This window comes from Anomaloglossus baeobatrachus, chromosome 1, assembly GCF_048569485.1.
Source record: "Anomaloglossus baeobatrachus isolate aAnoBae1 chromosome 1, aAnoBae1.hap1, whole genome shotgun sequence".
NCBI lineage: Eukaryota > Metazoa > Chordata > Amphibia > Anura > Aromobatidae > Anomaloglossus > Anomaloglossus baeobatrachus.
This window is the reverse complement of record NC_134353.1, coordinates 92,093,454-92,115,614: the sequence shown is the minus strand read 5'-3', so window position 1 is coordinate 92,115,614 and position 22,161 is coordinate 92,093,454. Positions and strand designations below refer to the sequence as shown.

The following is a 22,161-nucleotide window of genomic DNA, read 5'->3' as shown; positions in this document are numbered from 1 at the left end:
TTTGCTGTAAGCAAAAACAGCAATGGCGGCACAATGTTCAAATAAAGAAAAGAGGGCAAGCCAGGAGGACGCCAGAGGAGGAATAAACACCTAGGACCTGACTCATAAAGGCCCCCGTTGCACACGTTAATCAAGGTACAGTACATTTCTGCAACTTTGATTAATGATATTTCATCAACCAAGCATCCGATCCTTCTACAACAAGTATGCCTGGATTCAGCATCTTACTGCCTGCATGGCACTGCCTTTAGTTCATATCGCAAAATCCTGGTGGCTGGTTCTCTTTAAAGCCTAATGATTCCATCCTGATTTTCCTACAAACCTTTTCATGTATCTTTTTAGGTTTCCTCTATGCTAAGAACAATAGAAAGTACAACATTAAGGAGAGGTTACTGAGCCTCTTGCCCTGCTTGGCTGTCAAAAAAACATCTCCAGAAATTGAAAGCAAGTTTTTCATCTTCTATGTATTCAGTGGAGCCTATTGCTAAAGATTAAGAAGTTATTTCAATTGTTGTATCGTGCGCACAATGTCCCAACCCCAACTGCATCAGAAACTTTATGAATATTTTATTTCTCATTGTATCTACCTTCCCGGCTGAAGTAATTCTTTGCCTCTCCTAGAAAGCCCCAAGGACATCTATGTTTGTCTAAATTTGGGAAAAAATATACAACACATTAAGAAATCATTTCCTAAGAATCTCCAGCTAATAGACCAGTAAATTAGTTTGTATGCCGTCATTTATTTATTTTTCCATTTTTCGTACAAAGTTTAATGTCTAATATTTTAGAAACCTGTTTAGTCTAATCGGTGATTTCTGCCTAATTGGTATTTTAGTTATAGTTTGGTATTATTTTTAGATAGTTTTCTTCCTTATGGTGAAGAGCTAATTTGCATTTTTTTGTTCCATGGTGCATTCACCGTAAATAAGTCTCCAAACATCAGCTGAAGCTCCTCGTTGAGATTCGGCTCTTGTGTTGTTATAGAAATGTTTATTTCCTTTGGGTGTATTGGAACAACACAAAAAAAGAGAAAAACAAAGCAAATTGGATATAATTTTATGGAAAACTAGAAATTGTTGGAACCCTAAATTTAATATTTCGTTGAACACCCTTTGGAATAAATAACTGCAATCAATCGCTTCCTTATAACCATTAACAAGCTTCTTACACCCCGCAACTGTAATTTTGGACTCTTCTTTTGCAAACTGCTCCAGGTCTCTCATACAGTATTTGAAGGTGTCTTCTCCCAACAACAATTAAAGATCTCTCCACAAGTGTCAATGGGTTTTGGATCCAAACTCATTGCTGCCACTTCAGAACTCTCCAGCGCTTTGTTTTCATCCATTTCTGGGGCCTTCTTGAAGTATGTTTGGGGTCAATGTCCTCCTGGAAGACCCCTGACCTAGGATGCAAACCGATTTGTCTTTTTTTTTTCTTGTTTTTTTTTTGTGTTGATCCAATACACACAAAGCAACTAAACGTGTGTTACAAAACATGAGTAATTGCAATAATTGTGTGGGACAAATATTTACTATATTTTTTGGTTTATAAGACGGTAAAAAAGGTAACAAAAACAAAGGGGGTCCATCTTACAATCCGGTGGTGTCTTACAGGGAACGTGCCGCAGCGGTGGTGGAGCGGGGTCACAGGACGCAGATGTGACGCCCTGGACCCCAGGGGTCACAGGTCACTACACTCACCACAGACACCCCCACACTAGAATGGTACCACCAGTCAACCATAAATGTGGCGCCCTGGACTAGCCAGGTCGTCACAGGTAACACACACACACCCCCACCCCCATTAGACAGTAACATTAGCCAAACACAAAACCCTTGTTGCCTCCCTCCAGGGCTTGATGTCCACACCAGGTGGGGCGGAGCCAAGCGGTTGACCCCACCCACCAAGGAGTTCACAGGCCTGGAGGCGGGAAAAGTGTCAGTGAGAAGTTGGAGTTCAGAGGAGGAGGTTGAAGTGAGAGGAGAAAAGTGAAGAGTATCTGGGTTTGTGGCCCAGGCACTGACAACAAGGTTGGCAGACAGTGGTGGCCGTCTGCAGGAGTGGTGAATCAACGCGGAACCGTAGGACCGTGGTCGGGCGTTGGCCCACCGGTACCGACCGGGGAGCGAAGTGAAGCCAGCACACACAGGCAGGGCCATCGGACCCCGACTAGGCTTGGAGTCGCCGTCAACAGTCAAATCTGAGTGTGACAGGAACCCCAGGGGTTTCCTATAAAGGTGCAGACGGATTCACCGTGTGCTCTGTCATGCACCATTTTTGAGTGTATGCGCTTACTGGAGGCAGACACCCAGATGTGGTGTTCGGACAAAACCCCCGATGGGACCACTGAACGTGCAAAGAAAGGCAATGTGAAAGCCCCCTATAACAGGTATACAAAGTTTATCAACATTTTGCTAGAACCAGGTTTGGTATTTTTCAACTTTTTTAAAATGGCAGCTCATTAAGGATAGGTCATTGGAACTTTTATTCACCGACAATCATATTTCCTGAAAAAGAAAAAAAAGAGAGAGAGAAACAAGTAGTATTAAATATTGCAGATGTATTTGTGTCACTTCTGTTGAGTTTTTCTTACATTATTTACAATAACTTCTAAAATTACTGCAGAACTGCAAAACTGACCCTAGAACAAGCAGCAAGCGTCAAGTAGAACAAAAGGTTTCTTAGGTCGTTTATCGTGATGACACAAGACACAAATTAATGAGCTTCAGTCTCAGAATGGATGATTTCATTGCTGTTACAAAAAGTCACATAAACACAACCTAGCTCATCGAGCAGGACGTAATAGAGCAAGAACGTCCCCATACAATATGTGCAGATACGGCCCACTACAGCGTGTCAGGAACTGTTAGTGCCTACGTTACTACAATAGAATTCAGAATCAATATATTCTGTAAATTCTCTCTTTATGCCAATGCTTAAAGGGATTTTACAAGGCTCATTTTTGTTGCAAGAAAAAGTGCCACTCTTGTTCATGACCCACTTCTAGTATAACATCTCAGCCACAACCAAATGAATGTATCAGAACTGCTATACCAGATCTGGACAAAAATGGCATTTTAAAAAATAAAATAAATTAATTAATTAAATAAATAATTAAAAAGTATAATATATCTACCGTATTTTTCGTTTTATAAGAGGCACTGGATTATAAGACGCATCCCAAATTTAGATATTTAAAAGAAAGAAAAAAAATGGAGCCCGTCTTGTACTCCTGTGTTGTCTTACCGGAGGAGGTTGGCAGCAGTGGTGGAGTGGAGTCACTGGAGGCAGAGGCGGTGCTGGTGGGGTTGGTCCTGGCAGCAGAAGCTGCGGTTGCTGTGTGGAGCAGGCCTGTGTGGCAAGTGTACCAGATGCTCTGTCGACGGTCCTGGCTTCAAAGAAAGGGCGTCCGAAGCGCCACGTGCGCAGATGAAGCTCTCAGCTGACTCCAGCCCACCGCAGCCTGCCTGCCCGCACAGAAAGGCAACCTGCCACCTGCCTTCATGGAGAGACAGCCTGCTGCCCGCCGGCATGGAGAGGTATCCTGCTGCCCGCACAGACAGCTGCCCGCACAGACAGCTGCCCTCACAGACAGTCGCCCTCACAGACAGCCGCCCGCACAGACAGTATCCCGTGCCAATTTTCCACCCAGTAAGCAATATTCGGATTTTAAGACCCACCCCTCATTTTCCTCCCAACTATTTGGGAGGAAAAGTACATCTTATAATCTGAATAATACAGTAATTATATATGTATTCCCACAAAAATGTTACTTTAGTCTGAAATTTTCCATTTTCACAGGGGTAACAGGAAAAAATGCAGCATACAATTTGTTGTGCAATTTCTCCTGAGTAAGCTGATACCTGTGGTGTAAATCTACTGTTTGGGTGCACGGCAGGGCTTGGAAGGGAAGGTGCGCCATTTGAAATTTTGAAAGCAAAATTAGCTGAAATCATTAGCGTATGCCATGTCGTGCTTGGAAACCCTCTGATCCTACCCACAAGTGACCCCATTTTGGAACAAGATCCCTTAAGGAACATATCTAGATGTTTGGTGAGCACCTTGAACTCCTGGGTCTTCACAGAAGTTTATAACATTGAGCCATGAAATAAAAATAAATATATTTTTACCACAAAATTGTTACTTTATCCAAATATCTTTTTTTTAACAAGGGTATCAGGAAAAAATGCACCATAAAATTAATTGTTCAATTTCTTATGAATACGCTGATAGCTCATACGTGGTGTAAATCTACTGTTTGGGCTAACGGCAGGGCTCGGAATGAAAGAAGCGCCATCTGAATTTTTGCAAGCTAAATTAGCTGGAATCATTAGCGGATGCCATGTTGCATTCAGAGAGCCCCTGAGGTGCCTAAATAGTGGAGCTTCCCCAGAAGTGACCCTATTTTGGAAACTAAACCCCTCAAGAAATTTATCTAGATGGTTGCTGAGCACCTAGATCCCCTAGGTGCTTCAAAGAAGTTTACAATGTTAGGCCATGAAAATAAAAAATATATATTTGCTGCTGCTGTTCCTGTGCTGGATAAGAAAAATGTAACTTTTTTACCAAAAAAATAATAAAAGAAAACAACTGGCCAAGCTAGCTATCGCTCTATTTATTGAGCTATTCTGTTATTTCTTTCTATCTCTTCTATTTGTTATTTATTATTATCTATTCTAGATGTTCTTTCTATCTATTGTTTTGATCAATAGATTTGAGTTAAAAAATGCATTGGGCAAAAACGCAGAAAAAAAATGCAGCAAAACGAGTGGGTTTTTTTATGCGTTTTTGCCTCTGGTGCATTTTTTCGGGAGCCAAAAATGTGCATCTTTGTGGTCACCACATAGATGCACAGTGCGCACATAGCCTAAAAGCATAAGGCTAATGTAAATGTCATATTAGTTTTTCATGATGAAAATGTTTTTTCTTCGTGGTTTTCTAGTGATACAACCAGTTCAATTAGGAATGAACATCTCTGACATTTCCTAGTCATTAAACTTAGTCATTTTGAGTTCTGGTTGCTCTTTGCTGTTATACATTATTAAGCGCTATGCTGCCCAAATAATAGAAGCTGCATGTGATCATGAATGTTACTTTTCAATTTGTCATCGTATTATGCTTTTTTTCCCCTCTAAATTTCATCCTTGAATCTGTAGCCCGGCACTTCCACTTACACCTTTATTACAACGTAGACAGGGAGACAGAGGAAACCTCCTACGTCAATAAAAAGTCAAGAGTGGAGATGCCAATATCAGGAAATTTCAGATTAGATAAATAGATCCAGATGAATCTCATGAAATTTGCGACATCATGTGAATTCTAACATTTTCAGATACAATTTGCTATTTATAAAAAAAAAAATCCCTTGCCCTACACCATTTCCCACACTGCTGAAGCATCACAGAGCAGGTTAATGTTTTTTGTGTGGCCACCCCGGCCTCTCCATAATGTCCGGCAGGTATGACATCTTACTGTCACGGAGATGAGATGACTGGACAGGGACACCTAGGCTGATCATCAGATTGGGGACCCTGCGCTGTCCCTTAGCTTAGAGGTACGCTTGATGGTAGCCAGGTCTGAGTCACCAGTGTGACCCCAACTCTTGTCCAAGCCCTGGTGTAACTCCCCTCCCCCTCCTCCAAGGAAGGAGTGAGCCGCTACCGTAGTCACAAACCCCACAACTAAACACGGACAGGGGAAAAAACAAAACATGTACACACGGCAATCAAACACAAAGGACAGACTATAGATGCACAGGAGGAAATAGCATAAAAGGGAAGTTGTAAACAGACAACTGGGAAACTTCCACACTGCACAGTAAGCACACCACAGATCACCAAAATAGGATCAGCACAATAGACCAGAACCCTGCATAAGCTGAAGCTATCATCAGCACTGACTAGCAGGATCCATAATCTTATATAGGCAGGAGATGTCTGTGATTGGTAACTCCTAGCAGAGTTCCCCAGGTCAGTAGGAATTAACTCCTGCAGGACTAAGGAACAGTACACATGAAACAGCCGACGCCCAGCTCTGGCTGAACAACTAGGAGAAATCAGGTTGCCTGTGAGGCTCTGCAGTGGGAACAGAGCCTAACACTGCCGTGATACCTAATGAGTCTGGAAGCGAACATCGCATAACACAGATATCACACCTTGTACAGTGGTGGTCAGTACCTGGGACATCACAGATCAGTGGTTCCCAGTGGAGCACAGTTTGTATGGCAGTCATTTTCTTTCTCCAGAGTCAGAGGCAGAGTCAGAGTCAGTGGAGTAATCTGTCTCATATGTAGAGTGTAATCTCTTATGGTCAGCAGGGTTCTCCCTCTCCTGTAGAGTGTGATCTCTTATGGTCAGCAAGGTCCTCCCTCTCCCGTCAGCTGGGTCGTCACAGTTTTTGTGAAGCAACAGCCATCTTGCTAGCAATGTCGCTGTGTGTGACATCCAGCAACTACCTGGCCCCTGCGGTGAGGTCGCCGGTCGTTGCTGAATGTCCTGGACTATTTTCTTCAAAGGCGATGTCCTGCTGGGCAGGACGCATCGCTATGTTTGACACTGTGTGACAGGGTCCCAATGACAGCAGAGATCGTTATACAGGTTGCTGATCATTACTGTGTCGTTGGTAAGGTCTAATATGTGACATCTCCCCAGCGACCTCCCAGTGACTTACCAGCGATCCTTACCAGGAAGTATCGTTGTCTGGATCACTGGTAAGTCGTTGTGTGTGACTGGGCCTTAAGTTCTTATGGTCAGTTGAGTCCTCTATCTCTCTTTCCTGTAGAGTGTAAGCTCTAATGGTCAGCGAGGTTCTCTCTCTTATCGCTCCCACATCTATTTCCTGACTAATTGAAAGCTTTAAAATATTGAAGTTACCACAAATTTATTTGCCTTGAATCAACTTTTTGGAGGAAAACTCAATGAAACCGGCAAATCTGAATTTCAAAACATTCACTCATCTCTAGAACTGAAATCTGAAGATCTGAGCTTCTTCCTAATTTAAGCATATCAGTAATTTTTACTTTATACATATTAAAACATTTTTTTTTTCATTTAACCCAATGGAATAATATTTCTACATTTGAAAGCCTACAGCACCCTGTGATGTCCATTTTGTAACATAAGTCAAAAACTGTATAATAATGTATTATAATAATATAATAATCTAAAATGCTGTATAATATTGGCACAATTTTAACGTAGATTTGATGTTTTGACAACATTTCTGGAGTTTTAATTTTTTAAGCCATTTACCATATATGTGACATAATTTTGATTTATTGGACTTTTATAGATGTGATGATACCAAATACGCTTTTTCTTTTATTAGTTTACTAGCTGTGGTACCCGGGCGTTGCCCGGGATAGTAACTGTCTCTCTGTCTCTCTCCCAGTCTCTATCTGTGTGTCCCTGTCTGTCTCTTTCCTTGTCTGTCTGTTTCTATCTCTCTGTTTCTATCTCTCTGTCTGTATTTGCATCAGTCTATCTGTCTCAATCTCTGTATCTGTTTGTCTCTCTCTCTCTGTCTTTTTGCCCAGCTGTCTCTTTGCCCGGCTGTCTCTTTGCCCGGCTGTCTCTTTGCCCGGCTGTCTCTTTGCCCGGCTGTCTGTTTCTAGGTCTATCTCTTTCCTGGACTGTCTCTTTCCAGGTCTGTCTCTTTCCAGGGCTGTCTCTTTCCAGGGCTGTCTGTTTCTAGGTCTATCTCTTTCCTGGTCTGTCTCTTTCCAGGTCTGTCTCTTTCCAGGGCTGTCTCTTTCCAGGGCTGTCTCTCTCCAGGTCTGTCTCTTTCCAGGTCTGTCTCTTTCCAGGTCTGTTTCTTTGGGCATTTGTCTCTTTGCCCGGCTGTCTCTTTGCCCGGCTGTCTCTTTGCCCGTCTGTCTCTTTGCCAGTCTGTGTCTTTGCTCGTCTGTCTCTTTGCCCATCTGTCTCTTTCCCCATCTGTCTCTTTCCCCATCTGTCTCTTTCCCATTCTGTCTCTTTCCCATTCTGTCTCTTTGCCAGGCTGTCTCTTTGCCTGGTCTGTCTCTTTGCCCGGTCTGTCTCTTTGCCCGGTCTGTCTCTTTCCCAGTCTTTCTCTTTCCAGGGCTGTCTCTTTGCCAGTCTGTCTCTTTCCAGGGCTGTCTCTTTGCCCGGTCTGTCTCTTTGCCCGGTCTGTCTCTTTGCCCGGTCTGTCTCTTTCCAGGGCTGTCTCTTTGCCAGTCTGTCTCTTTCCAGGGCTGTCTCTTTGCCCGGCTGTCTCTTTGCCTGGTCTGTCTCTTTGCCCGGTCTGTCTCTTTCCCAGTCTGTCTCTTTCCAGGGCTGTCTCTTTGCCCGGTCTGTCTCTTTGCCCGGCTGTCTCTTTGCCTGGTCTGTCTCTTTGCCCGGTCTGTCTCTTTCCCAGTCTTTCTCTTTCCAGGGCTGTCTCTTTGCCAGTCTGTCTCTTTCCCCATCTGTCTCTTTCCCCATCTGTCTCTTTCCCATTCTGTCTCTTTCCCATTCTGTCTCTTTGCCAGGCTGTCTCTTTGCCTGGTCTGTCTCTTTGCCCGGTCTGTCTCTTTGCCCGGTCTGTCTCTTTCCCAGTCTTTCTCTTTCCAGGGCTGTCTCTTTGCCAGTCTGTCTCTTTCCAGGGCTGTCTCTTTGCCCGGTCTGTCTCTTTGCCCGGTCTGTCTCTTTGCCCGGTCTGTCTCTTTGCCAGTCTGTCTCTTTCCAGGGCTGTCTCTTTCCAGGGCTGTCTCTTTGCCCGGCTGTCTCTTTGCCTGGTCTGTCTCTTTGCCCGGTCTGTCTCTTTCCCAGTCTGTCTCTTTCCAGGGCTGTCTCTTTGCCCGGTCTGTCTCTTTGCCCGGCTGTCTCTTTGCCCGGCTGTCTCTTTGCCAGTCTGTCTCTTTCCAGGGCTGTCTCTTTGCCCGGCTGTCTCTTTGCCTGGTCTGTCTCTTTGCCCGGTCTGTCTCTTTCCCAGTCTGTCTCTTTCCCAGTCTGTCTCTTTCCAGGGCTGTCTCTTTGCCCGGTCTGTCTCTTTGCCCGGCTGTCTCTTTGCCCGGCTGTCTTTTTCCCCGTGTCTGTCTCTGTCTGTGTCTCTGTCTCTCTCTATCCGTCTCACCACTGACATCTTTTTACCTCACACATAAGCTTTTTATACTAACAGTTTATTTTGTTCCTATAGCAACCACTGACAGTTGCTATTTATAGCCTGCAGCTCCCAGATCCATTCAGTTTAATGGCTGCAGGATTTTTGTAGAGTAACTGGAAAGCGTGGGGTTAAATTTTCCCTCCCAAACATAGTCTATGACATTCCCTGAGTCACATGGGGCGTCTGTGCAAAATTTCGTGATTGTAAATGCGACGGTGCAAATTCCTTTAGCGGACATACATACATACATACATACACTGAGCTTTATATATTAGATTTTCGCATTAGAAAAGAGTGTGATTAATTTAAACTTTAAAGTTAAAAAAAAAAAAATGATTACCATTTATTTTGATCCTGCATTTGTTTGATCTTCTCCAGACATCAACCTCCCCTTAATACAAAATACCAATCTATATGCTATATAGCAATTTCCTTAGTGTAATTTTGATAAAATCACTGTTTAATCAGCAGGAGATTATCATTACAGGACTACTTGGCATGCTGCAGGTAGTCTAGTATATTCATGAGCTCTGTATAACTGCTAGATCTGCGGCAGAGAAAAAATTGATTTTATCTAAATGACAGCAAACAGCTCAGTAAGTGACACATCGCTGGAATCAGGGTCTCTGTTTCTGCGTTATGCTGCTCTCAGACGGCGGAGCAAAAGTCTGGAGACAGATCCTCTTTAAGTGATTACACAGCAGCAGTCAGAGTTATCTCCAATGGTTGCTGTTAGGGGCAGGTGCCTGCTGTATAACACAGCTGGCATCTGCCCTGCTTCATACCAGCATCCTCCTTGGGAAACACTATAATGTCCTGAGAAGGAAAGATTATAACATACAATCTTCAAAGGGATTTCTTTTTAGTGCTAATAGTAGTTGAACCCAATCTATGAACCCAAGACATCTTCATTGGATAATGAAAAAATGAAACCAGATAATGGATACAGTGTCATAACAGTGCCACGTAAGGTTTATTTCTGCAGTTTTCATGTAGATTTACATGTATGATATATATTGTTCGCTATTTATTCTGTAGTTTTTGCCTGTGCATTAGTGGAAATATAAAGGATATGACAGATGCTGCCTAATGGTGTCCCAAATAGCAACTTAAAGCTCCGTACAGCTGAGACATACGCGGCATCCGGCCGGTGAAGAAGTCTGAGGGATTTCTGAGCATCACGCACCGACACCTATATAGACCCCAGTAGACTTATGGACCCTAATAGAGCCACGTCTGGTGTCATTATTTTGGTAAAGGATATCCAGCCATAATTCCTTCAACCAGCTAGGGAGATGTGTAGATATATTTAGGACTTGAGGTAGTATTATGTTAGGTGACATCTAATACGCTTTACCTTTGTAAATCCAGAGGAAAATATGTATTATATGTCATGTATATATACCAGGTAATTGGATCCAACCTTATTCACTCACTTTATTTGCCGCTGTTTAGTGTTAGATCTTCAGTGTTATCCCATGAAAAGATATAATAAAATTACAAAAAATGTAGGGGGTGTTCTCACTTTTAGGATATACTGCATGTCGCAGAAGACATAAAAGAATTGAATAGCGAAACCTTGAAAACCTATAACAATGTAATTTAATAATGGGAAGAACTTTGAAAATTAACCAAATGAAGGGCAAGATGAGTGTTACATAGATATAAGCAAGGACAACCACCGCGAGAAACCACACGACGCCGCTCAGGTCTTTGGCTCTCTGCCGCTCACGTCTCTGACTTGAATCAATTCTTTTATAACTTGTGTTTTTCATTCTACTACAGACAATGTCGAAGATGAATTGGAAATGGCCACAGTTCGGCATCGCCCCGAGGCTCTCGAGCTGCTTGAGGCACAGACAAAGTTCACAAAGAAAGAGCTGCAGATTCTCTACAGAGGATTCAAGAACGTGAGCTTCCTTATTTACTACATTTTAATTATTGAGCTGCTATAAAAGAGGGTTAAGACCAAGTAGTCTACATGATGATGATATTTCATTATGACTGTTTAAATATAATTGTGTAATGAACGAACATATTGTCAGAACTGTACCCAGAGATCTTTCATGCAGTGTCTATTAGACATCAGCAAAAAGATATATGCGTGCAGTTCGGTCCTATGTTGGAGCCGAACCAGAAATCTTCAATTCTGCAACTAGCATCCTCAGTCCAGCATCCTAGGAGCTTTCTGGTTGTTCTTAGGTCCACCAAAATCATGAAATTCCTGGAGGCCTAGATGTTGCAGGTAGTGGCTTTGAATCCGATGGACCCCCATGTAAAGTTTCATCTGGGGCCCCCCCATTTGGGGCATTGTAGCATTCAAAATCCTATAATGACATACAAGTTGGTCCCATCCCCGTAATTGAGTAGTAATGACCCCCCCATCCTGTACTAATGTCCTCCCATCCTGGGCCACTTCCTGGTAAATATGTCCCCCATCCTGGTGTATGACCCCATAATGACTATTTGCTGGTATATATGTCCCCTTCATGGCTCCATCCTGCTATATATGTCCCCATCATGGCTCTTTCTTGTATATATGTCCCGATCGTCACCATCATGGCCTCATCCTGGTGTATGTCCCCATCATGGCCCCATGGTATATATGGCCCCATCATATCCCCATCCTGGTATATATATCGCCATCATGTTCCCATTTTGGTATATATGTCCCCATCATTGCCCCATCCTAGTATATGTCCCCATCCCCATTCTCTTGTTTTTCAATTGGTGTAGCTAGTTACTCAGCATGAATTAACCAAGTTTGCAATTCACTTACTGTTTCTGTCTGCTATCATTTGCTAGCTGTGAGAGCTTTTATCTTTCATCGTGTACAGCCTGTTTTCAAGGATCACCAGAGACTAGCCCATTATGTGCAATAGCTATAGTATATTCCAAGAGAGGGGTTAACATCATAGATACCAGCCACTTCTCTCCAGTCCATTGATTTCTATACAGCGGTTAACTGCTCACCTACATCCCGCTCCGTCTCAGCTCCATAGCTGCTTTCAGTCCTGCATAAATACAAGGAACAAGGATCATCAGCATTTTGCTCAACAGTTGTCATAATCACTACTCTCTTGATCAAAGATGTTGTTATTTCTATATCGAAAGAGTGATAACAGTGGACATTTTAGAGCAGGAACTAACAGATCAATAATGTATCACAGTAACGTAGCAGTAGGATGAAGCTACAGAACCAGACCTGTCCCTCTAGGAGGAGTGTCTGTCCACTCATCAACAAGTAAGGCTAACATAACTGATTGTTCTTTGATCTGTTTCACACAGATAATTACTGGACATGTGAATTAAGCCTTTGCACATGTCCAATAATAAACCATGTAAAACGGATTCAGTAAGCAAACACACATGAAATTAAGAGAGGAGCTGCGCGCTTCTGAAGACACAACTTGGAATGTTTCCTTTAAGGGCTAAGAATGGATGTGTTGCTATAATACTGTCATGGCCATTTCTCTGTATTTTGAGACTAGTGACATGAGCAGGACTAGAGTCTCTCATTGTCATCTGGGACTCTACATGTTACGTGTTTTCTTTCTTTGGGTGTGGCAAGGGTTAATGTCAGTTTTTCTTGCTAGCAGCTTCTGACTCCTGGTCAGGTGTTTCCGGTATGGGACCACTCCCAGTCCCTTTATATACCCTCTAGTTCCAGCAGAGGGTGCCAGTTATTCTCTAATCTCATTTGTATGCTTGGCCTGGAGGTGGAAGGAGATGCAGGAGCCATTGCTGTTGGTTGTAGTGTAGGCTGCAGTAGTGGTGCCTGACTGCAGTGTAGTTGTTGGAGTTAGTCTGGTATTGTTTTCCCCCCGTCTGTCTTACCTTGCCTTGGTGTGTTGTTTTAGTGCAGCGGTGGGGCTAGTGATCCTTTCCTTCCCAGTCACTAGCCAGGGCTTACTGCAGGGTCTCTCAGGGCTGCTTCAAGTTCCTGCTCGGCGACAGGTGAGGAACCTGCATAGAGACTAGCTGGGAGTACAGGGTACAGTGGCAGATAAGTGGAGCAGGTGTCCATCTTCCCTCTTATTAGCATCAGGGCCCACCATTATTAATGTGTCCCCAGTGTACCCCTTGTTTGTCTTGGTAAAACTCCTGTCTGTTGTGTGTTTTACCTCATGCTGGACCTTCCCTAAGTCCGTATCATGACAAATACTGGTTAATCCATACAAGTCCTCCTTTATCGAGATTGTGTAGAATGGAAATGTACTGAATCTGAAGTCTGAATTTTCCATGCTCACAGAGGGGCACCCATCACTCATTTAAAATGATAGTGCATTACTTTACATCTTGGATAAAAATGTAAATATAATACAGTATTTATTTTCGAGCTCTCTTGTGACTTATTAGTAGACCCGGTCCAAGAACATTACGGATATCACATCTACTGGCTTAAACTGATATATGCAGCCCAAGCATCCTATTCTCCCCAGTGACACCTACTCTTCCAGTATTCCGCCTATTTCCAGTAACATCTGTTATTGGAACCGGTGCAGGAGCTCACACTTCTCTCCGGCATCTGTGTTGTTTGCTTAATACCCATATAATCACTTAGTATAACTCGATAATGGCCTTGTTTACTGAATAGTAAATGACTTCCCCCAGGAACCGTAAAGGTAAGGCAGCATGGTACGTGCAGCTGCCGAGGAGCCCAACGTCCCTAATTAGGTAGAAAATGACGGCCTCAAAGTTTTCTTGATAGATAACGCTTGATCATTGGGAACAAGTATGCTGATCACCACACATTTTACCCAAATTATAGCTAGGTTTGTATGGCTCCTTTACTGCCTTATTGCCCTACTGCCTCCATGAGATGCCATACCGACTCCATCAAGTACCATTATAAACCGTATGTGGGGTGCCATGCTCCGCTAGAAGCTGTATGGTCAAAGAGCCTCTAAATGAAATAATATGGGGAAAAGCAGTTAGAACAGAAGCCTCTTGCACTAAGAGAGCCCCTGTTTTTCCTTTTTGTGCATGTTAAACTTTGTTACAAATCGTGAATTACGGTAAATACAAGTCATTAGTCTACCTGCTACTAAGAACAAAAGTCAGAGCTAGCTCCAGTCGCTGCTGTTTTACCATTTAGGACTTGTTCACACTTTACATTTTTGCTATGTACTTCGGCACATACCAGCAAACAGCAAAATAAAGTATTTTTGCAGCGTTATTCAACTAGTTAAATGAATGGAAGGAAAACTGAAGCAAAAAAAGTTTCAAAACACATGGATTGTACGCAGTGTTTTTCATATCAGCACTACAGAAAAGTGCACATACACTAAGGGGTACTTTGCACGCTGCGACATCGCTACTGCGATATCGTCGGGGTCAAATCGAAAGTGACGCACATCCGGCGCCAGTAACGACATTGCAACGTGTAAAGCCTAGATGCGCCGATAAACGATCGCAAAAGCGTTGAAAATCGGTGATCTGTGTAGCGTCGATCATTTTCATAATGTCGCACCAATAGGAGATACGATGTTGTTCCTCGTTCCTGCGGCAACACACATCGCTGTGTGTGAAGCCGCAGGAGCGAGGAACATCTCCTTACCTGCCTCCACCAGCTATGCGGAAGGAAGCAGGTGGGCGGGATGTTTACATCCCGCTCATCTCCGCCGCTCCGCTTCTATTGGCCTCCTGCCGTGTGACGTCGCTGTGACGCCACACGACCTGCCCCCTTAGGAAGAGCGACGTCGCAGGGCAGGTAAGTGCATGTGAAGCTGTCGTAGCGATAATGTTCGCTACGCAGCTATTACAAGATATCGCATTTGCAACGGGGGCGGGTACTATCACGCTCGGCATCGCTAGCTGACGCTAGCGATGTCGCAACGTGCAAAGTACCCCTAAGGGCCTTTTCACACATCTGGCATTTCACCGGATTACCGGATCCGGCACACTAAAGTACAGTGTTAATACTGTACAATGACATCGTGGCAACCTCCGGTCACATGCTGTCGTGTGACCGGAGCATGTGACCGGAGCTTGCCACGATGCCATTGTACAGTATTAACACTGTACTGGAGTGTGCCGGATCCGGTAATCCGGTGAAATGCTGGATGTGTGAAATGGCCCTTAGATACAGAGATTGACAGCGGGAGTTAACTAGATAGTAGGAGTCGGTGGATCTCCTATTAGCTGCACATGGCTGATCATATTGAGCCCGCAATAAAGAGACAGACACAGCCTTGGATGTACAGGTATGTTCAAATGTGTGCAGGGGTTACAGGGTTTAACCACAAAACAGTTATACCCACCTTCAGTGTTGGCGCCTTCCAGTGGTGTCGGCACTCACTCTCCCGGGGCTCACATGAAGATGTTACATCATGTGAGCCCTGCTCTCAGTTAATGCGGGCTTCACTCTTCCCGCCTTCAAACATATCAAACATCAATAGGGAGTGAGCGGTAGCAGCAGCTTTCAAGAGAGCGAGTGCTGACAATGAGTATAAGGCTATGTGCACACATTGCTTTTTTGAGTGCCTCTTTTCTGCACATAAAAGCATGTTTTAGCAGTAAAAAGCAGCTGAAAAAATGCACATATTTTATTACGTTTGCACATTTTTTCATATGCATTTTTTCCTGCTTTCTTTTTAGTTACAGCGATTGCAGGGGTTCCTGCGCTGTACTCGCTCACTGCCCGGAGCAGTGCCTGCGCCGTTCCCAGCAGTTTTACCCTCGGATGCTGTGATCAATAAAGTAAAAGTTTAAAAAAAATAAAAAACGACTAAAAGTTCAAATCGCCCCCTTGAAAATAAAACAATAGTAATAATCCAGGAAATCCTATTGCAGATCAGCCTAGTGTGTTTGGGAGAGCAGTTTCTGCCTGGCGGCCGCCAGTAGTGGATATTTCCTGCTGCTTCTGAAGATGGCTGGGAGTTTTCCCTTCAGTTTCTCCCATTTATCCTGTGCCTGAATTTACTCCAGATAAGTCTACTAGTTTCTGTGCTTAATTGCTGGAATTGCACTAAAGGGTGTTTCTGCTTATTCCATTTTGTTCTGTATTTTGGTTTCTTGTTTGTGAGGATCTGTCTCTCTGCTTTTTGTGAGCAGGGCAGTTCCTCCAGCAAGAAAGGGAGCTTGCGCCCTGTTCATGTTTGGTTTATTTGCACTTTAGAATATTATTTCTTCTGCGATTTTGATTCTTCCTATTATATCTGCAGTTCTGAAGTGTCTGACACAAGAGTACCTGATATAGTCGGGGAGAGACCGTGTGGTCTCTGTATTTTTTTCTTATCAGGAGTTGGGTGTTTTTTGCAGGGTTTTTGCTGGCCGCAATCAGTTATCTGTCCTGTCGTATCTAGTAAGTCGAGCCTCACCTTTGCTAATCTATATTTTCTATCTGTGTATTGTGATTTCTTACATCACCGTTGTTGCATGTTGGGGGCTTGCCATTTCTTTGGGGACTGCTCCAAGGCAAGTTAGGATTCCTCATTTCTATTTTTGAGGTGTGGCAAGTTTCTCAGGCAGTGACGAGGTGTCTGGGTGGGTTAGGAACATCCCACTGCTACTTCTAGTATTGTTGTTGCCCCTTTTCTGCACAGGAAAAGCATGTTTTGGCAGGAAAAAAGGAGCTAAGAAAATGCACATATTTTATTGCGTTTGCATGTTTTTTCACATGCGTTTTTTTCTGCTTTCTTTTTAGTTATGGCGATTGTGGGGGTTCCTGCGCCGTACTCTCTCACTGCCCAGAGCAGTGCCTGTGCCATTCCTGGCAGTTTTATCCTTTGAATGCTGTCAATAAAAAAAGTGTTTGTCATGGTAGCAAAGGGTCATGTGATGACTCCTGTGCTCACATGACTCAGATCCTGTAAGAAACAGTTGAGTGCTGCTTGTTACAAGAGATGATCATTTCTCCCAGTCTGAGCGATGCTGCTTTGATCGGGAGAAAAGAATGAGCGATCAAACTGCTGATCGTTATAGCCCCCTAGGGGATCTAGTAAAATAAAAAAAGTTTTACAAAAAGTTTTTTAAAAAAATATAAAAAAATTAAAAACAACTAAAGGCCGCTTTACATGCTGCGACATCGCTCAAGTGATCTCGTTGGGGTCACGGAATTTGTGACGCACATCCGGCTGCTTTAGCGATGTCGTTGCGCGTGACACCTATGAGCGATTTTGAATCATCGCAAAAACGTTCAAAATCGCTCATCGGTGACATGCCCCCCTATTCTCGATTATCGCTGCTGCTGCGTGTACGATGTAGTTCGTTGCTCCTTCGGCAGCACACATCGCTGTCTGTAACACCGCAGGAACGTGGAACCTCACCTTACCTGCGGCCGCCAGTAATCAGGAAGGAAGAAGGTGGGCGGGTTGTTACGTCCCGCTCATCTCCGCCCATCAGCTTCTATTGTGCGGCCGCTTAGTGACGTCGCTGTGACGCCAAACGAACCGCCCCCTTAGAAAGGAGGCAGTTCGCTGGTCACAGCGACGTCGCTAGGCAGGTAAGTAGTGTGACGGGACCGAGCGATGTTGTGCGCCATGGGCAGTAATTTGCCCGTGTCGAACAACCGTTGGGAGCAGGTACGCACGCTAGCGATATCGGTACCGATATCACAGAGTGTAAAGCGGCCTTAAAACTTCAAATCACCCCTCTTTCGCCCCTTTGAAAATAAAACAATAATAATAAAAAAATATACACATATTTGGTATCGCTGAATTTAGAAATGCCCAATCTATCAAAATATAAATTCAATTAATCTGATCGGTATACGGCATGGAGAGAAAAATTTCAAAACACCATTAAAATGTATTAACAGGCTATCAAAACATCCCATTTACCCAAAAATGGTATAATTAAAAATGCCAGCTCAAGACGCAAAAAATAACAAAAAATAATCCATCACTGAGCCTCATGTCCCAAAAAAATGAGAACACTATGGTTCTCAGAAACTGACGACAAAAGAATAATTCTATTTTTTATTTTTTTTTTATATATATATAAACTTTTGAAATTTATTTCACCACTTAGATAAAAGTAAAACTATACATGTTTGGTATCCACAAGCTTATACTGACCTGGGGAATCATAATGCCAGGTCAGTTTTCAAAATTGTGAAAAAGGAAATTACAAGAAAAGCAAAAACAATCTTCAAGTTTCACTGCACTTGGAATTTGTTTCCTTTTTTCCAGTGCAATATGGGGTAGAATGAATGGTGTTGTTCAAAATTACAACTCGTCTTGCAATAAAACAAGCCACCATATAGAAATATAATGGAAAAATAAAAAAGTTATGGCTCTTGGAAGAAGGGGAAGAAAAAAAAATGAAAAATGAAAAATCGCCCTAGGGTGAGGGTTTAAGGCATTATACTGTATTTACAACATAATGGTATTGGCCTTTGAATAAGAAGTTCTCAGAGCCTTGTATTCATGAGAAAATCTACGTATCACTAATGCTGATATTTTGCTCTTCCTATAGTTTGCTTCATATGTCACGTATTCTATCAGTTCTATTATGTCACCTGAATAAAAAAAATGGTGGCAAATGTCACAATGCCAGTTTACCCTTGGACGCCTATGACCTATAACTTGGCCATTTTAATCCTTGGAGTTATTTTTATGATTAAAGGGCATGACTATCGCTTGGCATTTACTAAATGAGCTAATATTGAGACATAGCATTCTGCAGTGTCTACACATGAAAGCCACTGTGACCACGCCGCGTTGTCCACCGCCCTGGAAAAGACGGAGATAAACAACTATTAAAGTAATTGTTCGTTTTCAGGGGAAAATTCTAGTAAATTAATTTTTTTGCTACAATCTTTCCTCACATTTTATCTTTTTATTTGAAATTCGCATCCAATTACTTTCCAAGATAACATCTTCATCTACATCATTTCCATAATAAACAACACTAAATGCATATCCGTGATAAAAAATTCAATTATCTCACAGAGAGACAAGAAAAAAGAATGAGGCTTGAATGTAATCCGAAACATTTATTGCAAAGAATAAAAAAATAAATGTACAAAAAAATATAAAAGCAGCAATGTATTTTGGAAAGATTAGAACAATGTTTTATGTGGATGTGAAATGTTATTCTTATCTACACTATATGGATAAAACCATTGAGACGTTATCACTGAATTAAGGTATTCATACAGTCCATTGTTCCCAGTGTATAACATTTGGCCTTTCGCTCCGGCGTATATCATCCGGCTCCTCTTCCTCCCCGGTGTATAATATCCATCCACTCGCCCCTACCCCTGCTATATAACATCCATTTCCTCATCCCTGAGTGTATAACAACCAGCCTCCTGGCCCCTAGTGTATATTATCCAGCCCCTCGCTCCCCAGTACATAACATCTGGTTTCTCGCCCCGGTGTACACTGTGTGCACAATTATTAGGCTATGTGCCAATGCTGCGGAAAATTTGCGGAATTTGCCGCGATTTTTTTCGCGGAAATTTTGTGGATGGTGGAGGTGGGCGGGGCCTGCATGAGCTCCGATCATGTGACAGCCGGAGCTAGTCCACCCACCTTCTCCTGCAAAGAGCAGACACGGCTGGAGAGTGAAGTGCTGCGTGATGGAGGTAAGTATGAACTCACCGATCACTCCAGCACCTGTTCTGCATTGAGGATGCAGTGCCGAAGCCATGGTACTGTATGCTCAATGCAGAATACCGCAGAATATCCGCAGGACATTCCGCAATAAAACCGCAGCATGAAAACAGACAAAGCTGTGCTGCGGACTTCTGGGAGCTCCTGCGGATATATCCACAAGACACTTTCCCTGTGGGCACATAGCCTTAGGCAAATTGTATTTTAGAGGATTTTTTTTATTATTGATCAACAACTATGTTTTCAATCAACCCAAAAGACTCATAAATATCAAAGCTATTTTTGGAAGTTGGAGTGGGGTTTTTTAGATTTGGCTATCTTAGGAGGATATCTGTTTGTGCAGGTAACTATTACTGTGCAGAATTATTAGGCAACTTAATAAAAAACAAATATATTCCCATCTCACGTGTTTATTTTCACCAGGTAAACCAATATAACTGCACAAAATTTAGAAATACACATTTCTGACATGCAAAACAAAACCCCAAAAAATTAGTGACCAATATAGCCACCTTTCGTTATGATGACACTCAACAGCCTACCATCTATAGATTCTGTCAGTTGCTTGATCTGTTCACGATCAACATTGCGTGCAGCAGCCACCACAGCCTCCCAGACACTGTTCCAAGAGGTGTACTGTTTTCCCTCCCTGTAGATCTCACATTTTATGAGGGACCACAGGTTCTCTATGGGGTTCAGCTCAGGTGAACAAGGGGGCCATGTCATTATGTTTTCAACTTTTAGCCTTTTACTGGCCAGCCACGCTGTGGAGTAGTTGGATGCATGTGATGGAGCATTGTCCTGCATGAAAATCATGTTTTCTTGAATGATACCAACTTCTTCCTGTACCACTGCTTGAAGAAGTTGTCTTCCAGAAACTAGCAGTAGGTCTGGGAGTTGAGCTTGACTCCATCCTCAACCCGAAAAGGTCCCACAAGTTCATCTTTGATGATACCAGCCTATACCAGTACCCCACCTCTACCTTGCTGGCGTCTGAGTTGGAGTGGAGCTCTCTGCCCTTTACCGATCCAGCCTCTGGCCCATCAAGAGTCACTCTCATTTCATCAGTCCATAAAACCTTTGAAAAATCAGTCTTAAGATATTTCTTGACCCAGTCTTGATGTTTTATCTTATGTTTCTTGTTCAAATGTGGTAGTTTTGCAGCCTTCCATACCTTGGCCATGTCCCTGAGTATGGCACACCTTGTGCTTTTTGATACTCCAGTAACGTTGCAGCTCTGAAATATGGCCAAACTGTTGGCAAATGGCATCTTGGCAGCTTCACGCTTGATTTTCCTCAATTCATGGGCAGTTATTTTGCGCCTTTTTTGCTCAACACGCTTCTTGCGATCCTGTTGGCTATTTGCCATAAAACGCTTGATTGTTCGGTGATCACATTTCAAAAGTTTGGCAATTTCAAGACTCCTGCATCCCTCTGCAAGACATCTCACAATTTTGGACTTTTCAGAGCTAGTCAATTCTCTCTTCTGGCCCATTTTGCCAAAGGAAAGGAAGTTGCCTAATAATTAAGCACACCTTATATAGGGTGTTGATGTAATTACATCGCACCCCTCCTCATTACAAAGATGCACATCACCAGATTTACGTAATTGGTAGTTGGCTCTCAAGCCTATACAGCTTGGAGTAGGACAACATGTATAAAAATTATCATGTGATCAAAATACTCATTTGCCTAATAATTCTGCACACAGTTTATAACATCCAGCCCCTCTTCAACCATGGTGTATAATATCCGACGCCTCATCCCTCCAGTGTATAACATCCATCTCCTCGCCCCCATGGTGTACAACATCCGGTCTCTAGCCCCAGTGTATAACATCCAGCCCATCTCGATCCCCGGGGTATAATATCTGTCCCCTCGCCCTTACCCCAGTGTATAACATCTGATCCCTTTTAAACCTGGTGTATAACATCTGGCCCCTTGTTACACCCCTATGTATAACATCTGTCCCCTCACCCCTCGGTGTATAATATCCATCCCTTTGACCCTATTACGGTGTATAACATCCATCTCCTCACCCCTGAGTGTATAACACCCAGCCTCCTGCCTGTCAGTGTATATTATCCGAGATCCCAGATCTGATGTAACTTATGCCTGTTTGGTCCTGAGGAAGGGAGCAGAGTCTCCTGAAACGCGTAGACCTGTGCAAGAATAAAAAGTTTACATTAATCCAAGATTTCATCAGTGATCTTTGGCGCGGTTTACAAAGCCCCATTCTACAATTTTTCTCTGTTATCAGCCACCTGGGGTACTGCTGACTTTGATCCGGATTTATGCTGTTACAAGAGTTGTGCCTTTCACAACCATCTTTGGTGAGTAGGATCATCTCCTTTATCACCCCCTGTCTGTCAGGGTAAGACCCTATTGCGCTTTTTTGTCTGCAGGTTCTTTTTATCTATGATCCAGTATAGACAGATATAAATCAGTACCTGCCTGTTTTGCTTTTTTAAGGAGTCTTTTGGCCGTTTTTACTGCG

General features: G+C 43.1%; 1 protein-coding gene across 5 annotated transcripts in view; it reads left to right on the top strand.

The window, feature by feature from the left end:
* KCNIP4 (potassium voltage-gated channel interacting protein 4) overlaps positions 1–22,161 on the top strand; it is a 1,162,298-nt gene that overhangs the window by 993,458 nt on the left and 146,679 nt on the right. For 4 of the 5 annotated variants that reach the window (XM_075346923.1, XM_075346924.1, XM_075346922.1 and 1 more), the window contains exon 2: positions 10,888–11,012. In XM_075346923.1, the coding sequence (XP_075203038.1) occupies positions 10,888–11,012 (125 nt within the window). Of the gene's footprint in view, positions 1–348; positions 445–10,887; positions 11,013–22,161 lie in introns of those variants that run through there. The other variant, XM_075346925.1, reaches the window with a different exon arrangement.